This window comes from Eptesicus fuscus, chromosome 22, assembly GCF_027574615.1.
Source record: "Eptesicus fuscus isolate TK198812 chromosome 22, DD_ASM_mEF_20220401, whole genome shotgun sequence".
Lineage (NCBI taxonomy): Eukaryota > Metazoa > Chordata > Mammalia > Chiroptera > Vespertilionidae > Eptesicus > Eptesicus fuscus.
In genome coordinates this window covers 26439610-26464295 of record NC_072494.1, presented here as the reverse complement: position 1 = coordinate 26464295, position 24686 = coordinate 26439610, and the positions used below count along the sequence as shown (strand labels likewise).

The 24686-nt window shown below is 42.9% G+C and overlaps 1 protein-coding gene across 1 annotated transcript in view; it reads left to right on the top strand.

Annotated features, from left to right (window-relative positions):
* NIBAN1 (niban apoptosis regulator 1) overlaps positions 1–24686 on the top strand; it is a 134757-nt gene that overhangs the window by 44425 nt on the left and 65646 nt on the right. The window contains exons 2-5 of the mRNA XM_008146050.3: positions 10723–10853; positions 13238–13369; positions 17828–17942; positions 20960–21127. Coding sequence (XP_008144272.2) covers positions 10723–10853; positions 13238–13369; positions 17828–17942; positions 20960–21127 — 546 coding nt within the window. The remainder of the gene's footprint in view (positions 1–10722; positions 10854–13237; positions 13370–17827; positions 17943–20959; positions 21128–24686) is intronic.

Here is a 24686-nt window from a genome sequence, read left to right as displayed (position 1 = left end):
ACATATATAAGATCTTTGTTATTAATGGTTTATAATTCAACATATCTCATCTCTTGGCTCATATAAAGTAAAATACAGAGAAGGAACCAGAGAAACTTTGTTAAAGATATTTCAAATATCATGTGGGTGGCTGGGCTGGTCCATAGCAGTACCTTTTAACCTTAATTTGATGCAAAAACAGATTCTTAATCAGCAGATAAGAAAATCTACTTAGGGCCTTTCTCAGGGAGCCTTATATTAGCCAGCAAAGACTGCGGCTTTGCTTAAGACAGTGATGCAACTAGTAATTGGGACACATGAGTGAGATTAAGGGGTACTCAGAAGGTCGGCTCCTATCCCTTGTGCCCAGGGCTTTGCTGGGTCTCTGCCTTCTTGCTGGCAACTTCTGCCAATTGGGATGAACCTGAGCCAAATGCTTTTACTGTCCCTCCTAAATCACTTAATGGATTGTTTTGAATACAGAGTCCTTGTCTATGCAGAGTGGATTCTGAAACACATTGGCATGCTGATTCTACTGACAAATTGAAAACTCATTACATTGAAGCAATAGACATTAGCATTGCTTTTAACTTATTGATCCAATAGCTTAATATTCATTAAAGAACTTGATAATTGTGTTGGAACTTGATAATGTATTTTGATTGATTGTAAATGTATATCATAAAAGAAGTGCTTGGATTCCTCCATAAAAGTCCATGTATTATTAGTAGAGAGAAACACTGTTAAAAACATTGACACTGTTTTTTTATTTTCATAAATGTTCTATTACTCACTAGTTTTGTAACCAGCGGCCAATTAATTTCTTGATCTGAAAATAGGAGGAGGAGGATAGAAATAAGCATTACAATCTAGCTCTGGAAGTCTGTAATCTTTGGTCTTTTCATCAGTCTATGGAAGTTGGAATATGATTGACCCTGGCGTGTCTGTGCTTACCATCCAGATGAACTGAAGCTGCTTTCTCAGGGGTATTGTGGGAAGTGTTCCCAGTTATTTACAGTTCTACTTCCTTGGTGCGTGTAATGACTAGTTTAGAGTATTGACTCTCATTTGGGAGGCTTGGACTCCAAGCAGAGCTAATCGTATAAGGTTCCAGCACACTTATTAAGTGCCTCGTGAACTCATTTTTATAGAAGAGCAATTTCCATAGGATAAGAAGGAGGTAATTTTAAAGAACTTGGGACTATCTAAGTCGTTAATGCATCACACACCTTTTGGATACTTTTTTCACTAATGTACTTTACTTAGGAGTTTTTAAATTTAGTGATTAACTGATCCACTGACTGGCAGTCCTTAGATTGTCAAAAACGCAAAATTTGACTATGTGATGAGCTGTATTTTGGGCTGTGCTAGGTCAGGCGTTCTTATTGGAGATGTTGGAGTTGTTATCAAGGAAACTGTATTTGGAGGACACAGTGACAGACCAAATCAAGTGGACAGGAGTCAGAATCATTTGGGCAGTTCTTACATTCTTGCGAGGATAAGTTAGAGCCTGTTAAGATAGTTCTCACTAATGAGTCCCTTATCTGCCTTGTAAATAGTTTCAAAAAGCCAGCTGGCCTGCAGAAATGTTGAATAGCTTTATGAACTTCTTCTTGGACTTCCCCACCCCCCCATCACCAAGCCTCCACCACCAAGTCTAACAATGCCACATTTCATTTTCCTAGCCAAGTTTACTTTGTCTTATTGTTATCTGTACCTCCAGACTAACACAACACAAGCATATCTGGGCCCCAAACACAGTTATCTAGAAATGCTTTTTTTTTTTTTTTACATCAATGGTGTGTGTGTGTGTGTGTGTGTGTGTGTGTGTAATTTAAGTATATTTTTATTGATTTAGAGGAAGAGAGAGAGAGAGAGAGAAAGAAGAGAGAGAGAGAGAAACATCGATCAGTTGCCTGCTGTATGCACCCCAATTGGGGATCAAACCTTCAACCTGGGCTTGTGCCCTGACCAGGAATTGAACCAGGGATCTTTGAATTCATGGGATGACACTCAACCAACCGCGTCACACAGGCCAGGGCAATGGTATATATTTGTGAGAGAGAGGTAGCAACTATAATAGAAACTATTTCAGACAAACATACATCTGTGTGGAAAGAAGAAAAGCAGAAAGTGGAATGAAGAGAAAGAAAGGACTTAGTTAGGAAAATAATTCTGGAGGAGACACCAGAACCTATTGGTTTGGAAGGAGAACCAGTTAGTAAAATTCCTAGGCTTGTTTCCTGGTTTATTTAAAGTCTGGCCTGATTCCTTTTAATGTGCCTGTTGTATTCATTTGCATGGTTGCAATCTCAAAGCAAAGAATATTTTCAGGATTTGGGAATGAGAGCCTCTGATAAAACATGTGCAGGAAGAATTTAATAACTATAATTAGACTCAAGAAGAGCAAAAGGAATCTCATTACTTCAATTTCTGAATTTTAGTTATCTGTCTTCTTCAAAACCCACAAAAGGTTGTCTAACGGGCAAAAATATTATTATTTCCTCCTGAATTCAGAGTTCCTGGGATGCTTTCGGAGAATGTAGCTGTGTCAGATGGATTTAATTTTCTTTTTCTCACCCTTCTCATTTCTGTAAAGAAAAAGATAGCCAATCTTCAGCTTCCTTGCGGGGCATTAGACAGCTTGGAGAAGTGACAGAATAAACACGATTTATTCCCATCAGCTGTGTCATAAGAAACTTGGACACATGCTGTGAGGTAATGGCAAAATAATCTTGAAAATTTCCAAGCACTTTTTTCCAAATGAAATGGAAGAAAAATTAAAGTTAGCTTCCACCTAATTATGGCTAAAGAAAGATGTGTGCATAAAAGTACGGGCATATCTATTTTCCCCACAACACTATAGGTTTCTTCCCCTAAAAAAAGAGACCAGACTGAAGGTCTGTTGGTACTAGAAAGCTGTTCTCTGGAATAGCTGACCACTGTGGCATTTTTATTTTTCATAGAATAAGGTAAAGGGAACTGTAACTTATAAAGTACTAGAGTGTGTTCCTTTTCAAATGTCCCTCCCGTTTCTCTTTCTTTTCTTTTCTTTCTTTTAAAATATATTTTATTGATTTTTTACAGAGAGGAAGAGAGAGGGATAGAGAGTTAGAAACATCGATCAGCTGCCTCTTGCACACCTCCTACTGGTGATGTGCCCACAACCAAGGTACATGCCCTTGACCGGAATCGAACCTGGGACCCTTGAGTCCGCAGGCTGACGCTCTATCCACTGAGCCAAACCGGTTTTGGCCCGTTTCTCTTTCTTATATTAACCTGTGAAGCTATTGCTCTTCTAAATACGTAGTGAGGGATGGGAACCTTCATTTATTTCAGGGGCTGTGATCATTTGCAGAAAAATGTTTTAACTTCTGCCTCACCCAAGTTAAAAAAATGTTTTAACTTCTGGAGCTTTTGTAGCATCTGTTAGTGCATGTGGGTTCACTGAATGCCCTTAACGGGTTAAGCTTTGTGGCCAAATTAAAGGTGCTGGCCCATTTTTAGAACAGGGTTTGGGAACATTGAGGGTCTCTAACAGTCCAAGGTCAAGTACACGGCAAGCCTAACTCAGTTTTGGATCTCTGTGAGTGTGAGTTTTGGAAACCAGGAAACCGTGCTATTGTTTGTTCCTGAGCGAGTCTGCTTTCTATCCAGATGCTTTCTGCATGGGGAGAGAGAGGGTCCTGGAATGGCTTTGTACATTTAATATAAGCTTTGGGATCATAACTGTGCGTGTGTGTCTCTTCTGTGGATTAATAGCTGAAGTAAATCACAGAGAATGTAAGTTGGTTTACACGTCTCTTATTTTTAGCTCCAAGTGGAGTTTCTGTCGGGTAGAATGCAGGGACTTGCTGGCATCAAGGCTCCTCAGGGAAAACATTTTTGACTTTGCCTAGTAGAGTCTGTTCGGAAACCAGTCACTCAAGCACCAATAATAAATGTGCTTAAAAAATAGTTCAGGTATGTTCAATTATGAAGAATTCAATTTATCCCCATTCTCTAAGGCATTGACTAGAAGAAAGAGAGTCCTTGGGCATTGTTCTGTGTAATTAGATTTTTGCACTTTTGTGTTGTGAATTGGGAGTTCTGGTTTTCCCACCCTAAGGTGCAAAGTGATGGTGCTTAGAAACTGGAGGCTAAAGCTGACGTTGTAATTCATCAGGACTTTTAAACTTTTATGGTCTGAGAAACTCTAGGGAGAATAAACAACAATGGATAGTATACTCTATTTTATAAATATTAAAAATATCTTAGAGGCACTTCTCTTGTTCCCCCAAATTAATCTTCCCCTGAAACCTCAACAAATTTTAAGAAACTCTTCCAAAGGCCTAGCTGACCCTCTCTCCTAGGTGGATTCGCCTTCATTCCCAGGAAGCAGCCACTTTGTTAAAATAAACCTTTTTTTTAAAAAAAAATATTTTTTCTTCCATAATAACAATAAAAATGTAACATCTGAAATACGTTAATTTATTTAAGTAATGTCATAGAAAAAAACCAAGGATGCAACGTTATGTAAATAAAACTGGATACAAAATATAATAATCTTAACTATTTAAAAATGTAAAAAACATTAGAAGGAAATATAGCGAAAATAGCGTTTGAATTTTTCTATATCTTTCTGTACTTCTGAACTGCTTTTCTGAAAGTGAGACAGGAGAGAATCTGTGTATTTCAGAGAAGATTTTATAATATGTCATATAGTTGCACTGACATTGGGAATAATAGGGAAACTGGGAATAATCCACTATAAACAGTATATTTCAAGGAAGAATACTACTAGTCATGCTAAAGACTAGATTTGAGTTGAACTACGACAGAACGGGAAGTTTAGCAAAGAACCTTCGAGAATGAGAAAATATACAAATCTTTTAGGTCCTTCAGATTTAATGTAAGCTTTACCTAGACCCTTACATAATTCCCATGTTTACAGACTAGCAACGAAAAACAAACAAGCAAAAGAAAGGCTTTTGTTGTAAATACTTTCCCACATATAATTTCCTGGACAAAATTCATTTAAAAACTTAAAAGGAATTAATCAATAAGAGTCTGATTTTTTTCCCTCAAAAACAAATGAGTTGGGCTTTAAGAGTGTATATTTGAAATAAGTTTTCAGGCTGGGAAATGTGCCTTTCTCCTTTCTTGGGGTATTGACGTGGGTTCCATGATTCTGATGTTTTGTACTTTGCGTTACTCTTAAATATCGCAGCCATTCTTTTGTTAATCCAACAAATATTTGCTGAGTACATAAGTACAGTATACCTTTGGAGGGGAGATAAGCTTTATTTAAACAGCTGTAGCAAAGGTGGTACACAGTTTTGGGAGAATGCAAAGGAAGGTGAGACTGTTTGCAGCTGGGGAGAGCCGAAAAGGCTTCTTGGGTTGGGGTTGCCATCTGGCGTGAAGGGTCTGAATCTGGCTGGCAGGGCATTTAGGGGGAGATGGAGGGAGGGAGGCATGGGCATGCACAGGAGGTATAGTTGCAGTAGGAGAGGTAGGACATAAGGGCAGAGGGGGTCAGATCACAGGGCCTTTGGTGCTAGGCCAGTGGTCGGCAAACTGTGGCTCGAGAGCCACATGCGGCTCTTTGGCCCCTTGAGTTTTTAGCAAAGGCCAGCTTAGGAGTACCCTAATCAAGTTAATAACAATGTACCTACCTATATAGTTTAAGTTTAAAACATTTGGCTCTCAAAAGAAATTTCAATCGTTGTACTGTTGATATTTGGCTCTGTTGACTAATGAGTTTGCCGACCACTTAGCAGCTAGGCTAAGTTGAAGTTCCCTTACTTAGCAGCTAGGCTAAGTAAGGGAACTGTTGAAGGTTTTCACAGGGGTAGTGGCATGGTCTTGAAGCAGTGGGTCAAACGAAACGTGTCAGACCAGGACACAGAGGACTGTGCCTCTGTGACTTGAGGTGTGCCTCTCTTGGCTTTCAAAAGAGTTCCCTGGGAGCATGAATGGCAAGACTTGGTTCGGAAGGACAGTGCCCCACTGTAACCTCTGGGCCTTGGTAACTCCTGCCAGCTTTCTCTGGAGCGGGACCGTGGTGGCCAGCTTGGATTCAGCCTCTCCCGTTCTGCTCTGTCAGCCCTGGACTCTCTCTGTCCACTTCCCAGAACCTGCCTCTGCCACATAGGCCCTGCGGTGGCTTGATTCCCATAATCCTCCAGGATCTGTGTAACAGCGATGGCACTCCTGCCTCCCTCTCTGGTTTTGAGCTTTTTGGCTCTGCTGTGATGCTGACATAGGGCAGAGGAAGAGACATTTACAATGTTAAAAGGTGATAAAGACTTGGTTCAAGGTGTGGGGAGATGGGGGTAAGGGGGGTGCATTCAGCAAATCTTGTGCAAATAGAAGTGCCAAGATCCGATGGTTGAATATGAGTGTAAGGGAGAAGGAATCTAATAACAGTGCTGAGTTTTTCAACCTCTGTGAATTGAAATGGTTTTGAAAGGGCCAGAAGACACTTTTCTTACTTTTACAAAGTTGAACTGAAGCAAAATGTTGTGGACAGAGCTGTCGAAGAGGCTTTATTTATTTATTTATTTATTTATTTATTTATTTAGCTTTAGTGATGATTACCCTGAAGGGTATAAAGAGCAGCCTGGTGAAGTAAATTGTACCAACACAATGCCCAGCACAGCCGGCAATAATTGAGTAGGATCAGAAGAAATATTTACCAAAAATGCCGGTATAACAAAATGTGAAAGTAGCCGAAACCGGTTTGGCTCAGTGGATAGAGCGTCGGTCTGCGGACTGGAAGGTCCCGGGTTCGGTTCCGGTCAAGGACATGTACCTTGGTTGCGGGCACATCCCCAGTCGGGGGTGTGCAGGAGGCAGCTGATCGATGTTTCTCTCTCATCGATGTTTCTAACTCTCTATCCCTCTCCCTTCCTCTCTGTAAAAAATCAATAAAATATATTTTTAAAAAAATGTGAAAGTAGTCCTTCCATTGGTTCTAGTCTTCATGTTATTGAGTAACTAACTACCTTTTAGTGAAAGATCTGGCACTGTGTTTTACAAACAAATTCAGAAAGGAAATGTGATACTAAATTGGGGAGTGGGGTGGGGAAGGAAGGCAAGTCAAAACCCAAGAATCTTGAAAACGGGAAAACAGGCTGGTTTCAGCGGAAGTTATTGTATGTGGTGCCTGTGGGCTGATGGACTTCATTTGAGGGCTTTCAAGGAGGGATATTAAACGATAGTAATGGTAGTCAGAATTTATTGAGCAACTGAAGTGTCAGGCACCACTCTAGAAACTCTTCTACCTGAAGACCATCTCATTTAATCCAGACAAAATCCTGTGAAAATGGGTGTCTTATTCTCTTCATTTTATAGGCAGAGAGAATTGAGGCTCAGCGAGAGAGGCTCAATGTAACACAGCTACTAACCCATGCTTTTGCTTTGGCTCGTTAATGCTAATGTTTCATTCTGTTGGCTTCAATTCAGGGATGCGCTAAATTGCTGATAAGTGTTCCTGCAGCATCTCTGACAATGTAGGTTATGTTTGATGGCCCCAGGTAAAGGGCTACACAGATGACCTGCTTTTGGCTTCTCCTTGACTTCTTGGTTCAGCTTATGGACGTTCCCTTGGTTGTTGGCTTGGGGCACCATTATCACCCTTGCCATCGGTTTAATTACTGTGGGTCATTGAACTATTTCTCTGTGCCAGCGCCAGTGATGAGCACTTGACTGCATTATTTCATGTAATTACCATAACAAGAGGAGACTGCTCCTCTTCGTTTTATACCAGAGGAAGCCACGTGAGAGGCCACTGCTGCTAAGGAGAGGAGATGGGACTCAAACCCATGTCTGTCTGACTCCAGAGTCCATGGTCCTGACCACAGTGGCAAAAGCACCGGGCTTTTCGCAAAGTGTCACGATCCCTGCATTGGACTTTCCTTCGTTGGGTTTTAGTTAGGCTTAACATAAAATCTAGATGCATTTCAGGGATTGCTTTAGGTTCTCTCTCCCCCATAACTTGTGATGTTGTTAGCTATTTTATTCACATTTTGAACCAGTCATTAGGTTAATTACCCAAGGGTGCTGGGATTCCCCCCCCCTTTTTTTTTTTAAATATGTTTTATTGATTTTTTACAGAGAGGAAGGGAGAGGGATAGAGAGCTAGAAACATCGATGAGAGAGAAACATCGACCAGCTGCCTCCTGCACACCTCCCACTGGGGATGCGCCCGCAACCAAGGCACATGCCCCCGACCGGAATCGAACCTGTGACCCCCCAGTCCGCAGGCCGACGCTCTATCCACTGAGCCAAACCGGTTTCGGCAAGATTCCCCCTTTTTTATAAGTGTTGCCTAGTGGATGATGCATTGATGGTACCGGATGCAATTTTCAAATCGCAGAAGCATTTTTCTCATACATCGGGAGGGAGTGGTGGCATCGTAGCACCTCAGTGGAAAGCGGGCATCCTTGAGGGAGGCTTGGCGGTGTGGCAGGAAATCAGCTTTCAAGGCTTTGTAGAGCTCACATAAAAGGACATCCATCTCCTTTCATTTAAATCCGAATTCTTGCCAGAGTGCAGAAATTAGCATCAGAAATTAGCAGGCTGCTCTCCTGCTAGACAAAATAGTGGTTATTTGGATCTAAAGGGCACATTTTGTTAATCGTTTATATGTTTCAGTGAGGTGAGACTCATTCTCATTGTGGGAATTCTCAACGATGTCTCACTCCTATGTAAGAAAATTATAGACAAGGGTATTGAATTTTATTTCTTATGCACTATATAAAAGTTAATAAAAATAATAACCAATTAGACAGTTATAAAGCCTGAGTGTATTAAAGTGTTATGCAAATATTGATTAATAGTAATACCATAAACTCACAGAGCAAGCAAAAGCATGCCTGTTTTAATTATAGGAGCTTTCATTTGCATTTCCACCGAACCTATTATTAGTGGGTCTCAAAGCACCTTACAAGTAATAATTATTAAAGCCCATAAATACAGCCAGGAAATGCATTTTATTGAGGGAATAAGTAAGAGATGGTCCCCTTTACCTCATACATATTATGAGACCTAAACGCTTGAGCTAACATAGACTTGTCCATATAAAGAGACTGTTCCTACACTGTGGGTGTTTGTGGCTGTGATTTATAGGTTAAAAGTTGACAGTCACGGATTCAAGGTTCTTGTATTGAGTATCTCAACCCATGTGAATTCTTATTGTTAAAATTTTACATGTACAATAACTCAAAACAAACCTTGTCAGTATATTTCAATATTTCTCTATTGACTATAATATCAAACTGGAAAACAAAAATTGTGCCAAGTTCACTTGAAAGTATTTAAAAATAGTTTGAAATGTTGTATCAGGTTTATTTTTTCTCAAGCTAATATCTTATTCCAAGGACTAACAGCTTTTAGGCACAGTCAATGGGACCTGTATTGATTTCCATTCTCTATAAGCAAGTCTCTGAACGGTTGTGAAGATTTCTAATCTGCTTTAAAATATTCCTTTGCCCTTTCTCTCTTATTTCTCCTCTTTTTTCCTTCCTTTGCAACTACCCTACTCTCTAAAGCTAAGCACAGGTTGCAAAAGCTCAAGACTATTCCCAATGCCTGACTCTCCCTCTATCTTGAGTCCTCGAGCTGCCCCAGCATGGTTGGTTCTCAGCCTTATTTTCTTCTGGTGCCGAGAGACCATATTGCAGTGGTTGGTCACTATTTTGAGGCAGCTGTACTTCCATGGTTATACTTCAGTGTCATGTAGATTCCAAGAACAGTGTGGACTAGTGGACACCTTCCTTTAGAGTTAGGGATACTGGGACCCAGAAAGAATGAGTGAATGTTGCCGAAACCGGTTTGGCTCAGTGGATAGAGCGTCGGCCTGCGGACTGGAAGGTCCCAGGTTCGATTCCGGTCAAGGGCATATACCTTGGTTGCGGGCACATCCCCAGTAGGGAGTGTGCAGGAGGCAGCTGGTCGATGTTTCTCTGTCATCGACGTTTCTAGCTCTCTATCCCTCTCCCTTCCTCCCTGTAAAAAAAAAAAAAAAAAAAAAAAAAAAAGAATGAGTGAATGTGGATCAGCTGCTTTCTGTCTCAGTAAACTGGGACCAGAACTTAGGTCTCTAGACTGGTGAAGGTTTTCTCTCTGCCTTTATGTGACAGTAATTATATGATGCTTCGAAACACACACACACACACACACACACACACACACACACACACACAATTTAAATCAGAAACATAGGACCAGAAGTAGAAGAAACAGTTTGTTGGTGTTTTATCCAGGGCTGTGGATCAGCAAGACAAGGGCTGGAGCCTCAGGCATCTGAAGACAAATGGAGTGATGAGTGTGCAGAACTGAAATGGTGGACCCTGAGATTATTGCTGTGCAGGAGTTGAATGATGGGGGTAGAGGGGAATGAAGAGCCAGTTGAAATGAGAACAGGGTGAGGTAGGATGGTAGTCATAGAGGATTGGAAGGATGTTGAGTTTATGGCCATGGCAATGGGTTGTTGATGTCAAATGAAGAAAAATTCTATTAGTTCCTGGATGGATGGTCCTTAAGGACAGCAGAGTCTCTCAGGATAACCTCAGAAGGGGAGGGAGAGATAAAGGCATGCGCAGCATGTATCAAGGTTCTCAGCACATGCGGAGTAATACATTTCTGGGAACCGGTGGTGTTAGGGAGACGGGAGGAGTGTTTATGAATTATATAGATATGTGTCTATTCTGTGAGAGATGCTACATGTCTAAATTTCTAATATCCATGTTTTTACAGGGAAAACTGAGGCTGCTATCAAAAACTTCAGTCCCTTCTACAGTCGCCAGTACTCTGTGGCTTTCTGCAATCATGTGCGCAGTGAAGTAGAACAACAAAGAGATCTAACATCACAAATTTTGAAGACCAAGGTAACCCATGACCATTTGGCTTTATATCTTTCTCCCACTGAGTAATGCTTTATAATTCACTAGAGGCCCAGTGCACGAATTCCTGCACCAGTGGGGTCCCTCGGCTTGGCCTGTGGGATTGGGCCAAAACTGGCTCTCCAACATCCTCCAAGGGGTCCCGGATTGCGAGAGGGCTGGGGAGGGACGCAGGAGGTTGGCCAGCAAGGGATGGACCGCGGGAGGGCTCCAAGGCATGTCTGGCCCATCTCACTCAGTCCCGATCTGCTGGACCCCAGCAGTAAGCTAACCTACCAATTGGAGCGTCTACCCCCTGGTGGCCAGTGCACATCACAGCGAGCAGTTGAGTGACCTTAGCATATCATTAGCATATTATGCTTTGATTGGTTGAACTGATAACCGGACAACTGGACACTTAGCATATTAGGCTTATATTATATAGGATAATATATCTGAAAGAAGCATTCAACTGAATGGCAATTTTTTTAAAAATATGTTCTCAGGTCATTTCATGCTAAAAAAAACTCTTATTTACCTGGAAGTTAGAACATATGTGGTGTAATCCATATTAAAAAACTAGCATGATCCAGTTTTATTATGTTTTCCTCACATTGATGCTTTGATATCAGCAAATTTGACTTGCTGTAGTGAAGTTCAGTTTATAAAGTCATAATTTTAGTGCCTCGTACTACCATCATTTTTATTTTGGTCATTGATCAAATATGATTTTCTCTTCTAATCCCCTAACTTATTCTTTCTCCTTTGCTCTAGTATCACAATTATCCATGACTTCAACAAATAATTATTGACACCTACTATGTGCCAGGCCCTATTCCAAGAACTGGGGAACCAGACAAATTCTCTGCTTCCTATTTATATTCAAATGTAGGAGACAGACAATAAACAAATGAATATCAGGTGATAATAAATGCTACAAGGAAAAATAGAGCAGGAGTCCTCTTTTAGAGTAGCTGGTCAGAGGACCCCTCTGTGGAGGTGACATTTGAGCAGAAACGGGAGTGAAATAAATGTGGGCTGTGTGCATATCTGTGGGAAGATTGGTCCAGGCAGATGGCACAGCAAGTCCAGAGACCCTGAGGTAGCCAGCCACAAGCACATTGGGAAGGCTGGTGTGCTGAGAGCAGGGTAAACAAGGGAGGAGGGACGAGAAATGACTATGGGGCGACAGGTAGGGACTAGACCGCGTGGGACCTGTAGACTACCATTGGGTGTTTATTTTAGTGTTATTTGTGAGGGCAGAACATTAAGCCCCAGGATTTGGAAGGGAATTTATTTCATCCCTGAAAAAGATGAGCCGTTCTATCCTCTCTGGGTGGTTCCTGTAAATGTTGCTTGAAAGTGGAGGAACGAGTTTCTAAAGGCATTACTGTATGATCTTTAATAAAGGGGAAGTGGATGTAAATTCATGTAAAAGACAGGAGATCCATTTCCGTATTTTGAGATAAATCGGGAATTGCACTGTGAGGCGGGATGGGTGTGGGTCCTTCCACAAGTAGCCCCGTGGGAAACCCAACTGGAAATCTTACAGAGACTCTCCTACAGCATCTATGCCACCAGTTAATGAGAAATCCTCAAGCTTTTAAGTGGAGGCAGAACTGGGCTGTGCTGGCTTGCCTGCTATTCTTTGATCGGAGAGCCAACAGGGTCTCCTTGAGAACAGGCTCAGTGTTTTCAGCCTGGCTCCCAAGGCTTTGGGGCCTGGGAAAACCAGTGAGCCTGACTTTTTTTTGTTTGTTTTTTTTATAATATTTTTTTATTGATTTCAGAGAGGAAGGGAGAGGAGAGAGAGAGAGATAGAAACATCAATGATGAGGGAGAATCGTTGATCAGCTGCTTCCTGCACGCCCCCTCACCAGGGACTGAGCCTGCATCTGCCCTTGACAGGAATCGAACCCAGGACTCTCCAGTCCGCAGGCCGATGCTCTATCCACTGAGCCAAACCTGACTTTTGAGGCTGTCTGGAAGTGTGATGAATAGGGGAACAGCCCGTTAATTTTCCTGTTGTTCAGGACTTAAACAGAGGCATATTCCTGGTGGTGGGCTAGATGTCTACAATTTAACTGCTTCCCTCCCTCTCTCCCACAGAGTTTATCAAGGATTTATTAAGTGCCACGTGTATCCCAGGCATAGCTTTGTCTCTGTGGCACCATGGAGGGAAATGAAAGCCACAAAAATATCAATAAGACAACTATTTGCATCCGATCAGGAGGGTAGGAGAGGGAAGTGTGGAGGGAGGGGAAGAAGCAACCATTCCTCCAGGATGTCAGTTTCCTGAAATATTCCTTGAAGTGCCAGGGCCAGACTTAGTGGTAAGCATGGCGTGTTATCTTTTGTGGCCATAACTAATCGTCTCCGTCTTCTTTCAGCCACCATTGGATCCTGGAACCGTTTTGTATGAAGCAGAGCTATCCCAGTTTGCCGAAGATATAAAGAAATGGAAGGAGAGATATGTGGTGGTTAAAAATGATTTTGCTGTGGAGAGCTATGAGAACAAAGAGGTAAGATATTTCCTTGTTACCCTGGCTTCCCCCAATACCCTTACTGAAAGCATCAGGGTTGATTCTTTCCATAAGCACTCACTCTCGAGCAGGCACTCATTTCCGTTAACAGATGTTTACTGAGCGCCTATTGTATGCCGCGTATCATGAAAGGTCTGAGCATTTCGCAGACAGATGCTTGCAGTCTAGTTAGTGGGCAAGACAGACTTTGAACAGCTCATTGCAAGTGAGTGTGAAAACAGGTTATGCCTCCTGACCAGTGCAGGAGCCTTTCCTATGACCATTCAGCTTCAAGGTCTTCCTCAGTCACTGCCCCGCTGCCTCTCCCTCTGCTCTGTGTCTCCAAGTCTCCCCACACATTATTTAGTTACTCATTCATTCATTTTAATCCTCACCTGAGGATATGCTTTTCATTGATTCTAGAGAGAGAGAGACAGAGACAGAAACATCCATGTGAGAGAGAAGTATCTATGGGTTGCTACCCATATGTGTCCTGACAGTATGGAACCGCAACCTGGGTTTGTGCCCTGACTGGGAATTGAATCTACAACCCTTAGGTTCACAGGACGATGCTCTAACCAACTGAGCCACACTGGTCAGGGCCTCCCCATTCTTAAGCTTCCTACATGACAGGTGGCTGAGGAGTTATTTAATAAGGTTATGAGTGAGCCCTGGCCGGGTGGCTCAGTTGGTTGGGGTGTTGTTACTTACACTAAAAGGTTGCAGGTTTGATTCCCGGTCAGGGAACATGCCTAGGTTGTGAGTTCAGTCTTGGTCAGGGTGCATAAAGGAGGCAACCGATCAAAGTTTCTCTCTTGCATTGATGTCTCTCTCTCTCTCTCTCTCTCTCTCTCTCTCTCTCTCTCCCTTTTTATCCTTTCTTCTCTCTCTAAAATTAATAAACATCCTCAGGTGAGGGAAAAAAAAAGATTGTGATTGAATGTGCCTGAGTTCCTAGGAATTCAGAGCATTTTACACTTATTCCACCTGTATTTATGGATTTTTTTAAAACATATTGCAGGTTATCTTATTATTTTTCTTGTCTGTGAAATGTGGGGGGAAATGAGATTATGAACATAAGTAACGTGCCTAGCACCCAGGAGGGCTTCAGTTTTTCTTGGTCCCTATTTCTTTCCCCATGGAAAATATAGTGGTGTAGAAGAAAGAACACTGGACCATGCATCAGGAAAACTAAAGTTTAGGCTGGGCTTCCATTAAACTGGAGAATTAGGCTGACTGATCCAAACAATTCCTTTCAGATCTCCTACTATACATGTTTGAAATCTACATAGAATCTCAGGCTGTCTTTGAAATGAGTAGTTATTATTTTTTCAGTTAGTAGTAACAGATTTAAAATTTTGCTCTCTTGCCCTAGCCAGTTTGGCTCTGTGGAGAGAATGTCGGCCTGTGGACCTAAGAGTCCGGGGTTCAGTTCCAGTAAGGGCACATGCCTGAGTTGTGGGCTTGATCCCTAGTCGGGGGCATGCAGGAGGCAACCAATTAATGGTTCTCTCTCATCATTGATGTTTCTATCTCTCACTCCTTCTCCCTTCCTCCTGATATCAATAAAAATATTATAAAACAACAACCAAAAAAACAAAAACTTTGCTCTCTTGACACTAAACCTATAGGAGGAGACTTCAGGCCAGCAGACCAATGTGTTTCCTTCCCATTTCTGATGGAAAATAGAAATAAATAAAGTACAATATAAACTTATTCCACAGGCCATCAGGCAATGCTGCCTTGAGTAGTCTTATTCTTTGCAACATTCATTAAGCTAATATTTTCTCGACTTATCTATAGTAGGATTTTATTCAACACTTGATTTGCTCTCTGTAGCAAATTATCAATACACTACAAATAATAATGATAATAAGTCACCTTTATTTATTTTTTAAAAATATGTTTTTCTTGATTTTAGAGAGAGAGGAAGGGAAGGGGATAGAGAGATAGAAACACTGACAAGAGAGATACATCATCAATCATTGCCTCCTGCACACCCTCTACTGGGGATCGAGCCTGTAACCCCGGGCATGTGCCCTGACCAGGAATCAAACTGGTGACCTCTTGGCTCATGGGTTGACACTCAACCACTAAGCCACACCGGACACAGTCACCTTTGTTTTGTATGACATGGTGCAGTGTCCTCTCAGGGAAGCTTGAGAAGACATGGTATTGCAGAATGGCTAATATTGTGGGCTTTGAAACACACCTTTATCAATTATAGAAGTGTCCTTTCATAAGTCATAAATCTCCTTGAGCCTCAGCTTTCTCATCTGTGAAATGGTGAGCATGATCTCTTCCTCATGATGTTGCTGTGACGATTAAACAAATGAGTGTATTGAAGTCCTCAGCACATGGCCAAGCACTGGCAGAGCCCAATGTAGAGCAGTTGTCATATAATTGCTATTAAATAATTGGGAGGAAACACTCATAGAGCTTCCTCTTATATTTATTATGGTTTTCACCATATTTGGCACTAATTGAAGTTTCATTTTGAATCAAAACTGGTGTTTTTCCTCTTTTCATTTTTTAAAGCTTTCTCCCTCAACTTTCAATTTATTTGCTCATTATTTTCAAGTGAAACTGTTTGGATTTTTCAGATACGGTTACTGAATTAGATAATAACAAAGTATTACAAATTATTTTGCTCATCGTTTTCAAATGGCCCAGTTTGGATTTTTAAGATGTGTACTTTAAAGATATGATTACTGAATTTGATAATAAACAAGTGTTAAAAACTTGGAAATTTAAAAAATGGCATGTAGTTTGCCATAATTCCTCCAAGTTTTAACATTTTTTTTTCATTTAGAGAAGGGTGTTTTTAAAAATTACACCCAAGAGTTATACATGAAGTGCCTATAAATTGCCTATTATTTTACGGGGGGTTTGGTTTTGGCTGGTAATTAAGTAGGAAAAATGAAACCTTCTCATTGGATAATCATTTACTTTGTACTTCCTGTACGGTTGCACTGGGCTGGACAAACCCAGGTATGTCACCTACTCACCGATTGGCCGTTGGTAGGTTATTTAACCTGTTTCCTCGTTTATAAAAGGGAGATAATAATAGTGCTGTTTTTAGGATTAAAGGATGCAGTGTTCATAAAAGCCCAGGTTGGGGCCTGTTATAACAAATAACACAATTTAGATTTGAGGCCAGTCTCAGTCAAACTGCTTCTGAACTTTTTCAAAACCCCACACAACTTTCGATTCTTCTCTGTTAGGCTCTGGGCCCCTGATGTGCTTGCGCAGTTGATTAGTGGGTTTCACAAGTATGACAACAACCTTCTTAGATACGAGAGTTTGTTTTGTTTGGGTCTCTCCAGTCACTACCTTAGTGAGGGAGAATGTGTTCTTCTTGTCCTGATCACGTTGCCCCAATCAATTATTTTTAGTTATTCCCAAGAGCACACGCTACATTTGGGTCCCACAGTTGCTTGGTTTCCATTCTCAGCTTGCTTTCGGCCTGTTAGTTTCAACATTTTGCCTTGACTTAATCCCTGCCATCAGACACGCACACTTAAATTTTATCTTATCTGTATGTCCTTGTGGGCTTATCTGCTTAACAAATACTTTAGTGCCTTAGCAATGCTCACACCTCTTTTACGTTTCCCCCAGCAGCAGAGCTGTTTGTCTGCTGGCCAGAATTTGTTCTGATGTCATGACCTTGCTATTCCATCCCAGATCGTTTTACTGCAAAACAGTCTCATGCCTGCCCGGCCAGTGAGGCTCATTGGTTGAGCATTGACCCATGAACTAGGAAGTCAGGGTTCGATTCTGGGTCTGGGCATATGCCTGGGTTGCAGGCTCAGTCCCCAGTATGAGGTGTGCAGGAGGCAGTCCATCAATGATTCTCTCTCATCGTTGATGTTTCTCTCTCTCCCTCTCCCTTCCTCTATCTGATATCAATAAAAAGATATAAAACAAACAAACAACAACAACAACAAAACCCAACGAGCAGTTTCATGTCAGAGGGCAAAGCGGTGGCATATTTATCACGGCAACATTTTTATGTTTTTGGTGACAATCCATGGTAACCATGACTGCAGTCACCTGTCCCACAGTCTCATTAGTCATCGGTCTGCACATGTTGTGTCGTGAGTGTCTGTATGCATCATCACCCTTGTGGTTATTAGAATGACTCAGGTGCCTGCCAGGGCGCAGGATTTCTAGAAGTTACTAAGATGATGCTTTCCTCAGCGACTCTCCCTGAGATTAGGGACTCTGGCTTCCCATGTTGTGAACATCACACAAAAGTACTAAAGTAAGACCTCGCAAGTAGCAGTTGCACAAAACATATTTTTTAAATACATGGCTCTTACTCAGTGACATAGTGTGGGAATTGCTTATCTCTGAGTGCCTGGGTCTGTCTGTCTATTTCTAATATTCTGGATATTTTTCAAAAAATCCCAAAGTGGGGTGGGGAATAATCGCTCCTTTATGCCTTTCCTTTCCCAGGCCTACCAGAGAGGAGCCGCTCCGAAAAGCCGAGTCCTTCCAGCGGGTGGCAAAGTGTTAACCTCCGAAGAGGAATACAATCTATTATCTGACAGGCATTTCCCAGACCCGCTGGGTGAGTTGCTGAGCATTCTTTCCCAAGGCAAATTCTTAGACTGGCTTTGCTTAGGGAGACCAGCCGCTCTCAAGGGGGGGGGAGGGGGGGGGAGGGGCGTTTCACTCTCCAGGGACATTGGGCAGTGTCTGGAGACATTTTTGGTTGTCACAGCTTGGGAGGATGGCGCTGCAGGCATTTAGTGGGCAGAGGCCCGTGATTCTGTTAAACCTACCGCAATGCACAGAACAGTCTGACAAGGAAGAATTATCTGGCGCACAATATCGATAGTTGCTGAAGCTGAGAGACTCTCGGTCAGACACATACACACCCCAGACAAATGGGAGATGTGATTTCCCTAATTTAGGTGAACATTGTACCACTCCTATTATTTTAAACCACATTCAGTAATACACAACTCAATTGCGATGTTTCTAGCACTTCAAAAAATGTGCCACTGATTAGACATCTGAAGGTTTGGGGAATGCATTGGTGGCTTTCATAGCTCCACAGGACAGCAGAAATAAACAGACAGGGCCCCGTCTTTGAAACGTACAACCTCATCTTTCAGGAAGCATGTCAGGGAATATTATTTTTCTAATTTTAGGGAGATGTGCAATAGAGTATCCTAAATCGACAAAACGTTTTTAACAGGCGTTACAGGAACTCATGGCTACGGTGTAAAAAAGCATTGACTTAATTAGCATATTTATAAATAATAGTTGAACGCTGCCATGGAAAGAGCATTGAACTGAGAATCGGAAGACTGGGTTTTTTATCTAGTTCTAACTGTGCCATTTAACAGGTGTTTCCCTAGTGTTACCAAGCCTCTCTGATTACTGTTCCTCCAAATCCAGGGCCTTGAACTTGAAAATCTAGAAGGATCTTTCCATCTCTAATATACTTGGGTTCTCATTCGTTCTATGTTTTCCATGTAGAGAAAGTGATGGATAATATGCAAATATAGGCCAAGTGGTGCATTGCATAGAGATTCATGAACTGTGGATAATGTAATAATCCCATCTGGCTTTGTGTAAATCATGCTACACAGTAATTACTTGGTTTCTTGAAGAGAGCGCTGGTTCTTATTAATGGGTATAATCATTTCATTAGAATTTATGGAGAAAATATAGTTATTTTTTCCATTGTTCTTTGGGTGAGGAATGCTTAGCGTAGTGTTTTTAATAGCACTATTATTAGATTAGTACATGGACCATAAACCTAGATTAAACAAACTATTATTAAGTAATTCAGGCTAAAACAACACTTTAGGAACACTATACATATTATTATATTTTCTTTCAACGTCTACTTACATGTCACCGTGGCTCTGCATCTATTGTTGGAAATGGCAATATCAAGATGCTGACCCTTCAGAATCTCTCCAAAAGGACTTTCCAATTAAATCATTCAGAATACACAATATGTGTATTGATTTATTGTTGATATCATATCGGAATGAATGAAAAGGAATAAAAAACATGAGTCCTGTGTGACTAATGCCATTTGGCTCAAGGCTTCAGATTGGGGCATTTCAATGACCTTTTTTTTTTTTTCCATTGTATCTGTGGCCTTCTGAGTTTTAAAAATAGAACGTTCTACAGTAGATCGTTTGTGATATCCTTGTGACTCAACTCGGAAAAAAATTCAGACTAATGGCATCTGGAAAATTGCTGTAAAAGGTTAAATGAGAGGTAGCTAGAGACTAACAGGATCTGAGTGGACTGGCTTAACATGAGTCTCTTGGAATTGATTTTGAGGGAAGAGGTAAAAGTCCCCATTGTTTAAGGCTTTTAAAATGACCTCGGACAATGTAACACATTTATTCATTCAACAAACTATAGTTCAGCATCCACTAGGTTCCATGACTGTGCCATGTGCTGAGGATGCAAAGATATGTCAGATGCAGTCTCCATCTTCTGGGAGCCCCAGGGCAGTGGTGTAGCTTCCTGGGGAGAATCAGCGAGGGAGCTTATCTGAGACTGTGCCCCTCACCCTGAGGGTGGGTGCCAGACATGGAAACAGATCATTACACTATTTTGGGAGAACAAGGTAGGGAGCACCCAACTCTGTCTGGTGGCAGAGGGAGGTGTCAACAAAGGCACCCCAGATCAGGGGGCTTTTGAATGGACTTTTGAAGGATGAATGAGAATTTTCGGTGGAAAATCGTGATGGAAGGGAAGGAGGAAAGGTACTATGAACTGCAGAAGTGATATGCAGAGTCATGGAGTCAATGACCGCACCTGGGGAGAGTGGAGACTGAGAGTAGAGCGGAAACCAGTACAGAACTGGGAGCAAGCACCAGCACTTAACTGGGGGATGGAGAGAAGGTGCAGAGGAACAGGAAAGGTGACAAAGAAGAAGCAGTTTTTAAAAAGCATGAAGGACACCAGGAGAGACGAGTTCCTGGAAGTCATGGGGAGAGAGTGTTTCCAAAAGAAGGTATGGTTAGCAGAAACAGATGTTTCAGGTCATGTTCAAAGGATAGATAATAAAGAAGAAGCCACAGGCTGGCAGTCGGGGGGATGTTAGTGACCTCAGCAATTTAGTTTCTGGACAGGAACCAGGCTGAGGTGAGAACAGGGGTTGATGGCAGGAAGAAAAGTGACAGGGAGGAAGGAGAGAGTGCAGGGCACAGAGCAGACCTGGTGATACGGGGCCTGGGGGGGAGAGCCGATGAGGGGTGGGCGGGGGGAGGTCTGCACAGCTAGACAGAGTAGCTTGCAGAGGACCACTAGAGAAGAGGGAGCTCTGTTGGTGCATTTCATTGATGTGAGGAAGTTGGGAAAGATTGTGTCCAATGGCCTTGATTGTCCCTGTGGGGTAGGAGGTGAGGCCACCTGCTGGCCTGAGACAGGTGAAGCTGCTGAAGAGATGTGGGAGGAGCCTGAACTCTCCGTCCCTCCTCCCCTAGACATCTCTCACCACCTTTCCATCCCATGGCCTGCCCTAGAGAGTTCCCTTCACAGCCTGAAATAAGTATTTTAAATAGAAGATGCACAGTACAAAACATCTTTGTGTTTTCAATATTTCCGTAGCATCCAGTGAGAAGGAGAACACCCCGCCCTTTGTGGTCCCGCCGAAGGAATTCCCTGTGTACCTGTGGCAGCCGTTCCTCCGGCATGGCTACTTCTGCTTCCAGGAGGCCGCTGAGCAGAAGAAGTTCCACGCTCTCCTGAGTGACTGCATCCGACATCTGAACCAGGGTACGGCACCCCTGCCCTCTTGTCCCCAAGCTAAGCAAGAGTCTTGCAACAGGGAGCAAGGCCAGCGTGCTGGCTGTTTAGCCCGGTCCAGAAGCCTCGGTGAGACAGAATGTGGAGCAGGTATCCGATGGCACCTGTAGGCACGCATTTGAGGCGCCTTCTTCGCACAGGCAATTTTGCATATAATTCATCCTCCTCCTTTTCCCTGATTATTAAAAGTCTAAATGACAGCAAGAACATGTCACCTATCCCTGGCAAAATCCTAGTCCTCATGACATTTATTGTTTATTCCCTTCTTTATTTCTGAATACTAATTACTTAAAACTTTTAGATGCATAAGAATCACCTAGAGCAGTGGTCGCCAACCTTTCGGACCTCACGGACCACCAGTGGTCCACTGGTTGGCGACCACGGACCTAGAGAACTTAAATGCAGATTTGGGGGCTCCATTCTCAGCTATTCGGATGGACTGGGTCTATTGAAGGCCCTAAATTTTGTTCTTCTGACAAACTGCCAGGGCTGGTGATACCATAGGTTCATGGACCACACCTGTAGTGGTGTGGCTTCAGACCACTGTGCTCAAGGTATGGATGTAATACATGTCTATAATAAAGACTTTTCATTCTAATATGCCATGCTTTCACTGAATGGATGTGAATGCTGGCTTTCTGGACTCCATGACGCCTCTAGTTATAGCTACTTCACAAGATAACTTAGTTCTGGAAGGTAATGTGGTAGAGAGTAGCTAGAGGTCGTGAAGAAGGGAGCCCAGTACTTCAGCCTTTTTGAGCAGGTAACACTGGAGCTGCCACCTCACCCCCCTGTGCCTTTATTTCCTAACTAGAGGCCGATGCACGAAGATTCATGCAAGAATGGGCCTTCCTTCCCCTGGCTACCAGCACTGCCTTCGTTCCAGCCAGAGCCTCCTTTTCGGCTGGAGCCACGTTTCCACCTTCCCATGCTGCCCAGAGGCCCAGAGCGGCTGGGGTGGTGCAGAACGCCTGTGTCGTCGCCATGGCAACAACGCAAGTGTCCTGCCCCATCCCCAGCCGCTCAGCACCTGCATATGCAAATTAACCCGCCATCTTTGTTGGGTTAATTTTCATACTCACTCCTGATTGGCTGGTGGGTGTTGCGAAGGTACGGTCAATTTGCATCTTTCTCTTTTATTAGTGTAGATAGGGCCAGTTTCATTGTGCTTTAAAGTAAGACCACAGTCAGGGGGATATTCTCACCTCAGCCTGGTTCCTGCCCCTCCAGCCCAGAAACCAAATTGCTGAGGTCACTAACCTCCCCCCGACTGTGTGCTTACTTTAAAGTTCTGGGGTTTCCCCGAGAGTGTCAACCCCACAGGGGGAAAAAAAAAATCACCTGCCAGCTTTTGATGTTAGCTTGCACATGGATAGACTAATGGAAAAAGATAATGTCACTGTATTTTTCTATAGCAACTCTGAGCGACATTAGTCATAATATTGTCTCCTAATCAGTTGGGGACTTTATAAAAATGTTACCTAATTAATATCTCACCTTGTGGTTAGATGTCTTAGAGACAAAGGCTCGCCCGGCACCGCCGGCTCTATCTGGCTCACTTTTCAGTGCGCTTACATATATCTCTGTGTTCGGGCTCTGGTCTAGTACAGACATGCAGTCGGCACTAAATGCAACCGCCACAAGCTTTCCTAAGCAAAGAATATTCTGGGCCCAGCCAGATGGGACTTGCTTCATTCCCCTTCCATGGACATAATAGGAATTTCTCCGGGGAGTCGCCAGCCTGCCTTTAGACTCCATTTATGGTAGGTTTGAGTCGATTCAAAACCCAGCTCTGCTCTCCAGCATGCTCTCAAAGGCACTGAGATAATGAGGTCTAGTCACATTGCCCTGCTTCTATGTCGCATTCCTCTGTCCAGAAAACTCTTTTCCTCACTGATGCTTTCTGCAGGCTTAATGTGACTTGGCACAATTTCCAGTAGCTCCGATCCAAGCCAGGGACCATGAAAACACTGTAGGGAACAGTCCTTGCCTGTCCTGTGCCGATGAGCTCGTGGGTCTTTCCCTTCTCTCCTCTGTGCCCGTGTTTTTGACAGCACAGAGCACCACTCATCTTCACGGAATCACTTTTTAAAATTTGTTTCCATCCCTACCTGTTATTCAATGAGTAAACCAGTGAGAGGTTTCGCAGACTCCTAGGTAACTATTATTCATTTCATGGTTACCAGAAGAGTTTAGAAATAGATGTAAAATTTGGGCTGTGATCCAGGCCAGAAACCCTGAGGGGCCTTCAGGAGGCTGCTGACTTCTGCCCCAGGTAACAAGAGTCAGCGCTGTCCCCCTGCTTCTCTGGAGCCATTGGCTCAGGCCACCAGGCACCTCTGTTGAGAACTGGGTCTGAGATATTCTAGCAGCGGAGGCTGGGCTGCTATTGACCCCGTCCACTCACAAGTCCTCAGGGACCTTCCCCTCCCCCCAGTTTTATTGAGATGTAATCCTATATAATAAAAGGCTAAAATGCAAATTGTCCCCTCCCAACAGCTGGTCCCATACCGATCGCCCCCCACCCCAACCCCGATTAGGGGCGGGGCCAGCCGGCCAGCATCCTACATCCCACCAGCCTGATCGGCCCTGATTGAGGCAGGCTGGTGGGACCCCACCCGTAAAACAAATTTGTGCACCGGGCCTCTAGTTGACTTATAATATTGTATTCCTTTGAGGGGTATGACATCATGATTTGATATATGTATATAGTACAGAATGATCACTACAAAAATTTTATTTAACGTTTATCACCTCGCATACTTACAGTTTTGTCTTGTGATGAGAACTTTTAGGATCTACTCTCTTAGCAGCGTTTAATATACAGTATTGTCAACTGTGGTCACCTGCGTATATTACACCCCCAGAATGCATTTTATAATTGGAAGTTTATACCTTTGACCCCCTTTCACTCATTTCCTCCACCTCCTGCCCCCTGCTTCTGCAGTTACCAATCTGTTCTCTGTTTCTATGAGTTTGGTTGTGTGTGTGTGTGTGTGTTTAAGATCTCAAATATAAGTGAGATCCTACAGTGTTGTATTTCTCTGTCTGACACTGTAGCATGATGCCCTCAAGGGATAGTCGAGGGAAGATCATTTCATTGCCTTCCTGGTAAGTTCCACCAAGGATGTCTGTCACTTTGGGGTTCCCAGAAACATCCCTTAGTGCTCAAATCCCACCACAACCCAGCCCACTTGCCCCCGGGAGTTCTGGGTTCGAACCGGTCTTCGTGTCTATGTCCATTTCTTTTGAATCCAGAACTGCTTCTCTTGTTTCTCCTTGTGGGTTGGGTTCATTTCCTATTTAACCCCGACCAAGGGCCTGATTACAACCTGTTTGTTCTTGGACAAAATGTCGTAAGTTAGGTAAGGACAGAGAGGGCTCTCTGTTCCTTCTTCCTTCAAGAGGGGAAGCTGCCTCAAAGATGGTTTACACTTCCAAGGAGCACAGAGGTGTGTGTGTGTGTGTGTGTGTTTTACTTTTGGCACCTCTTCATTGAACAGCCATCATAAAACTCCACCATTAATCT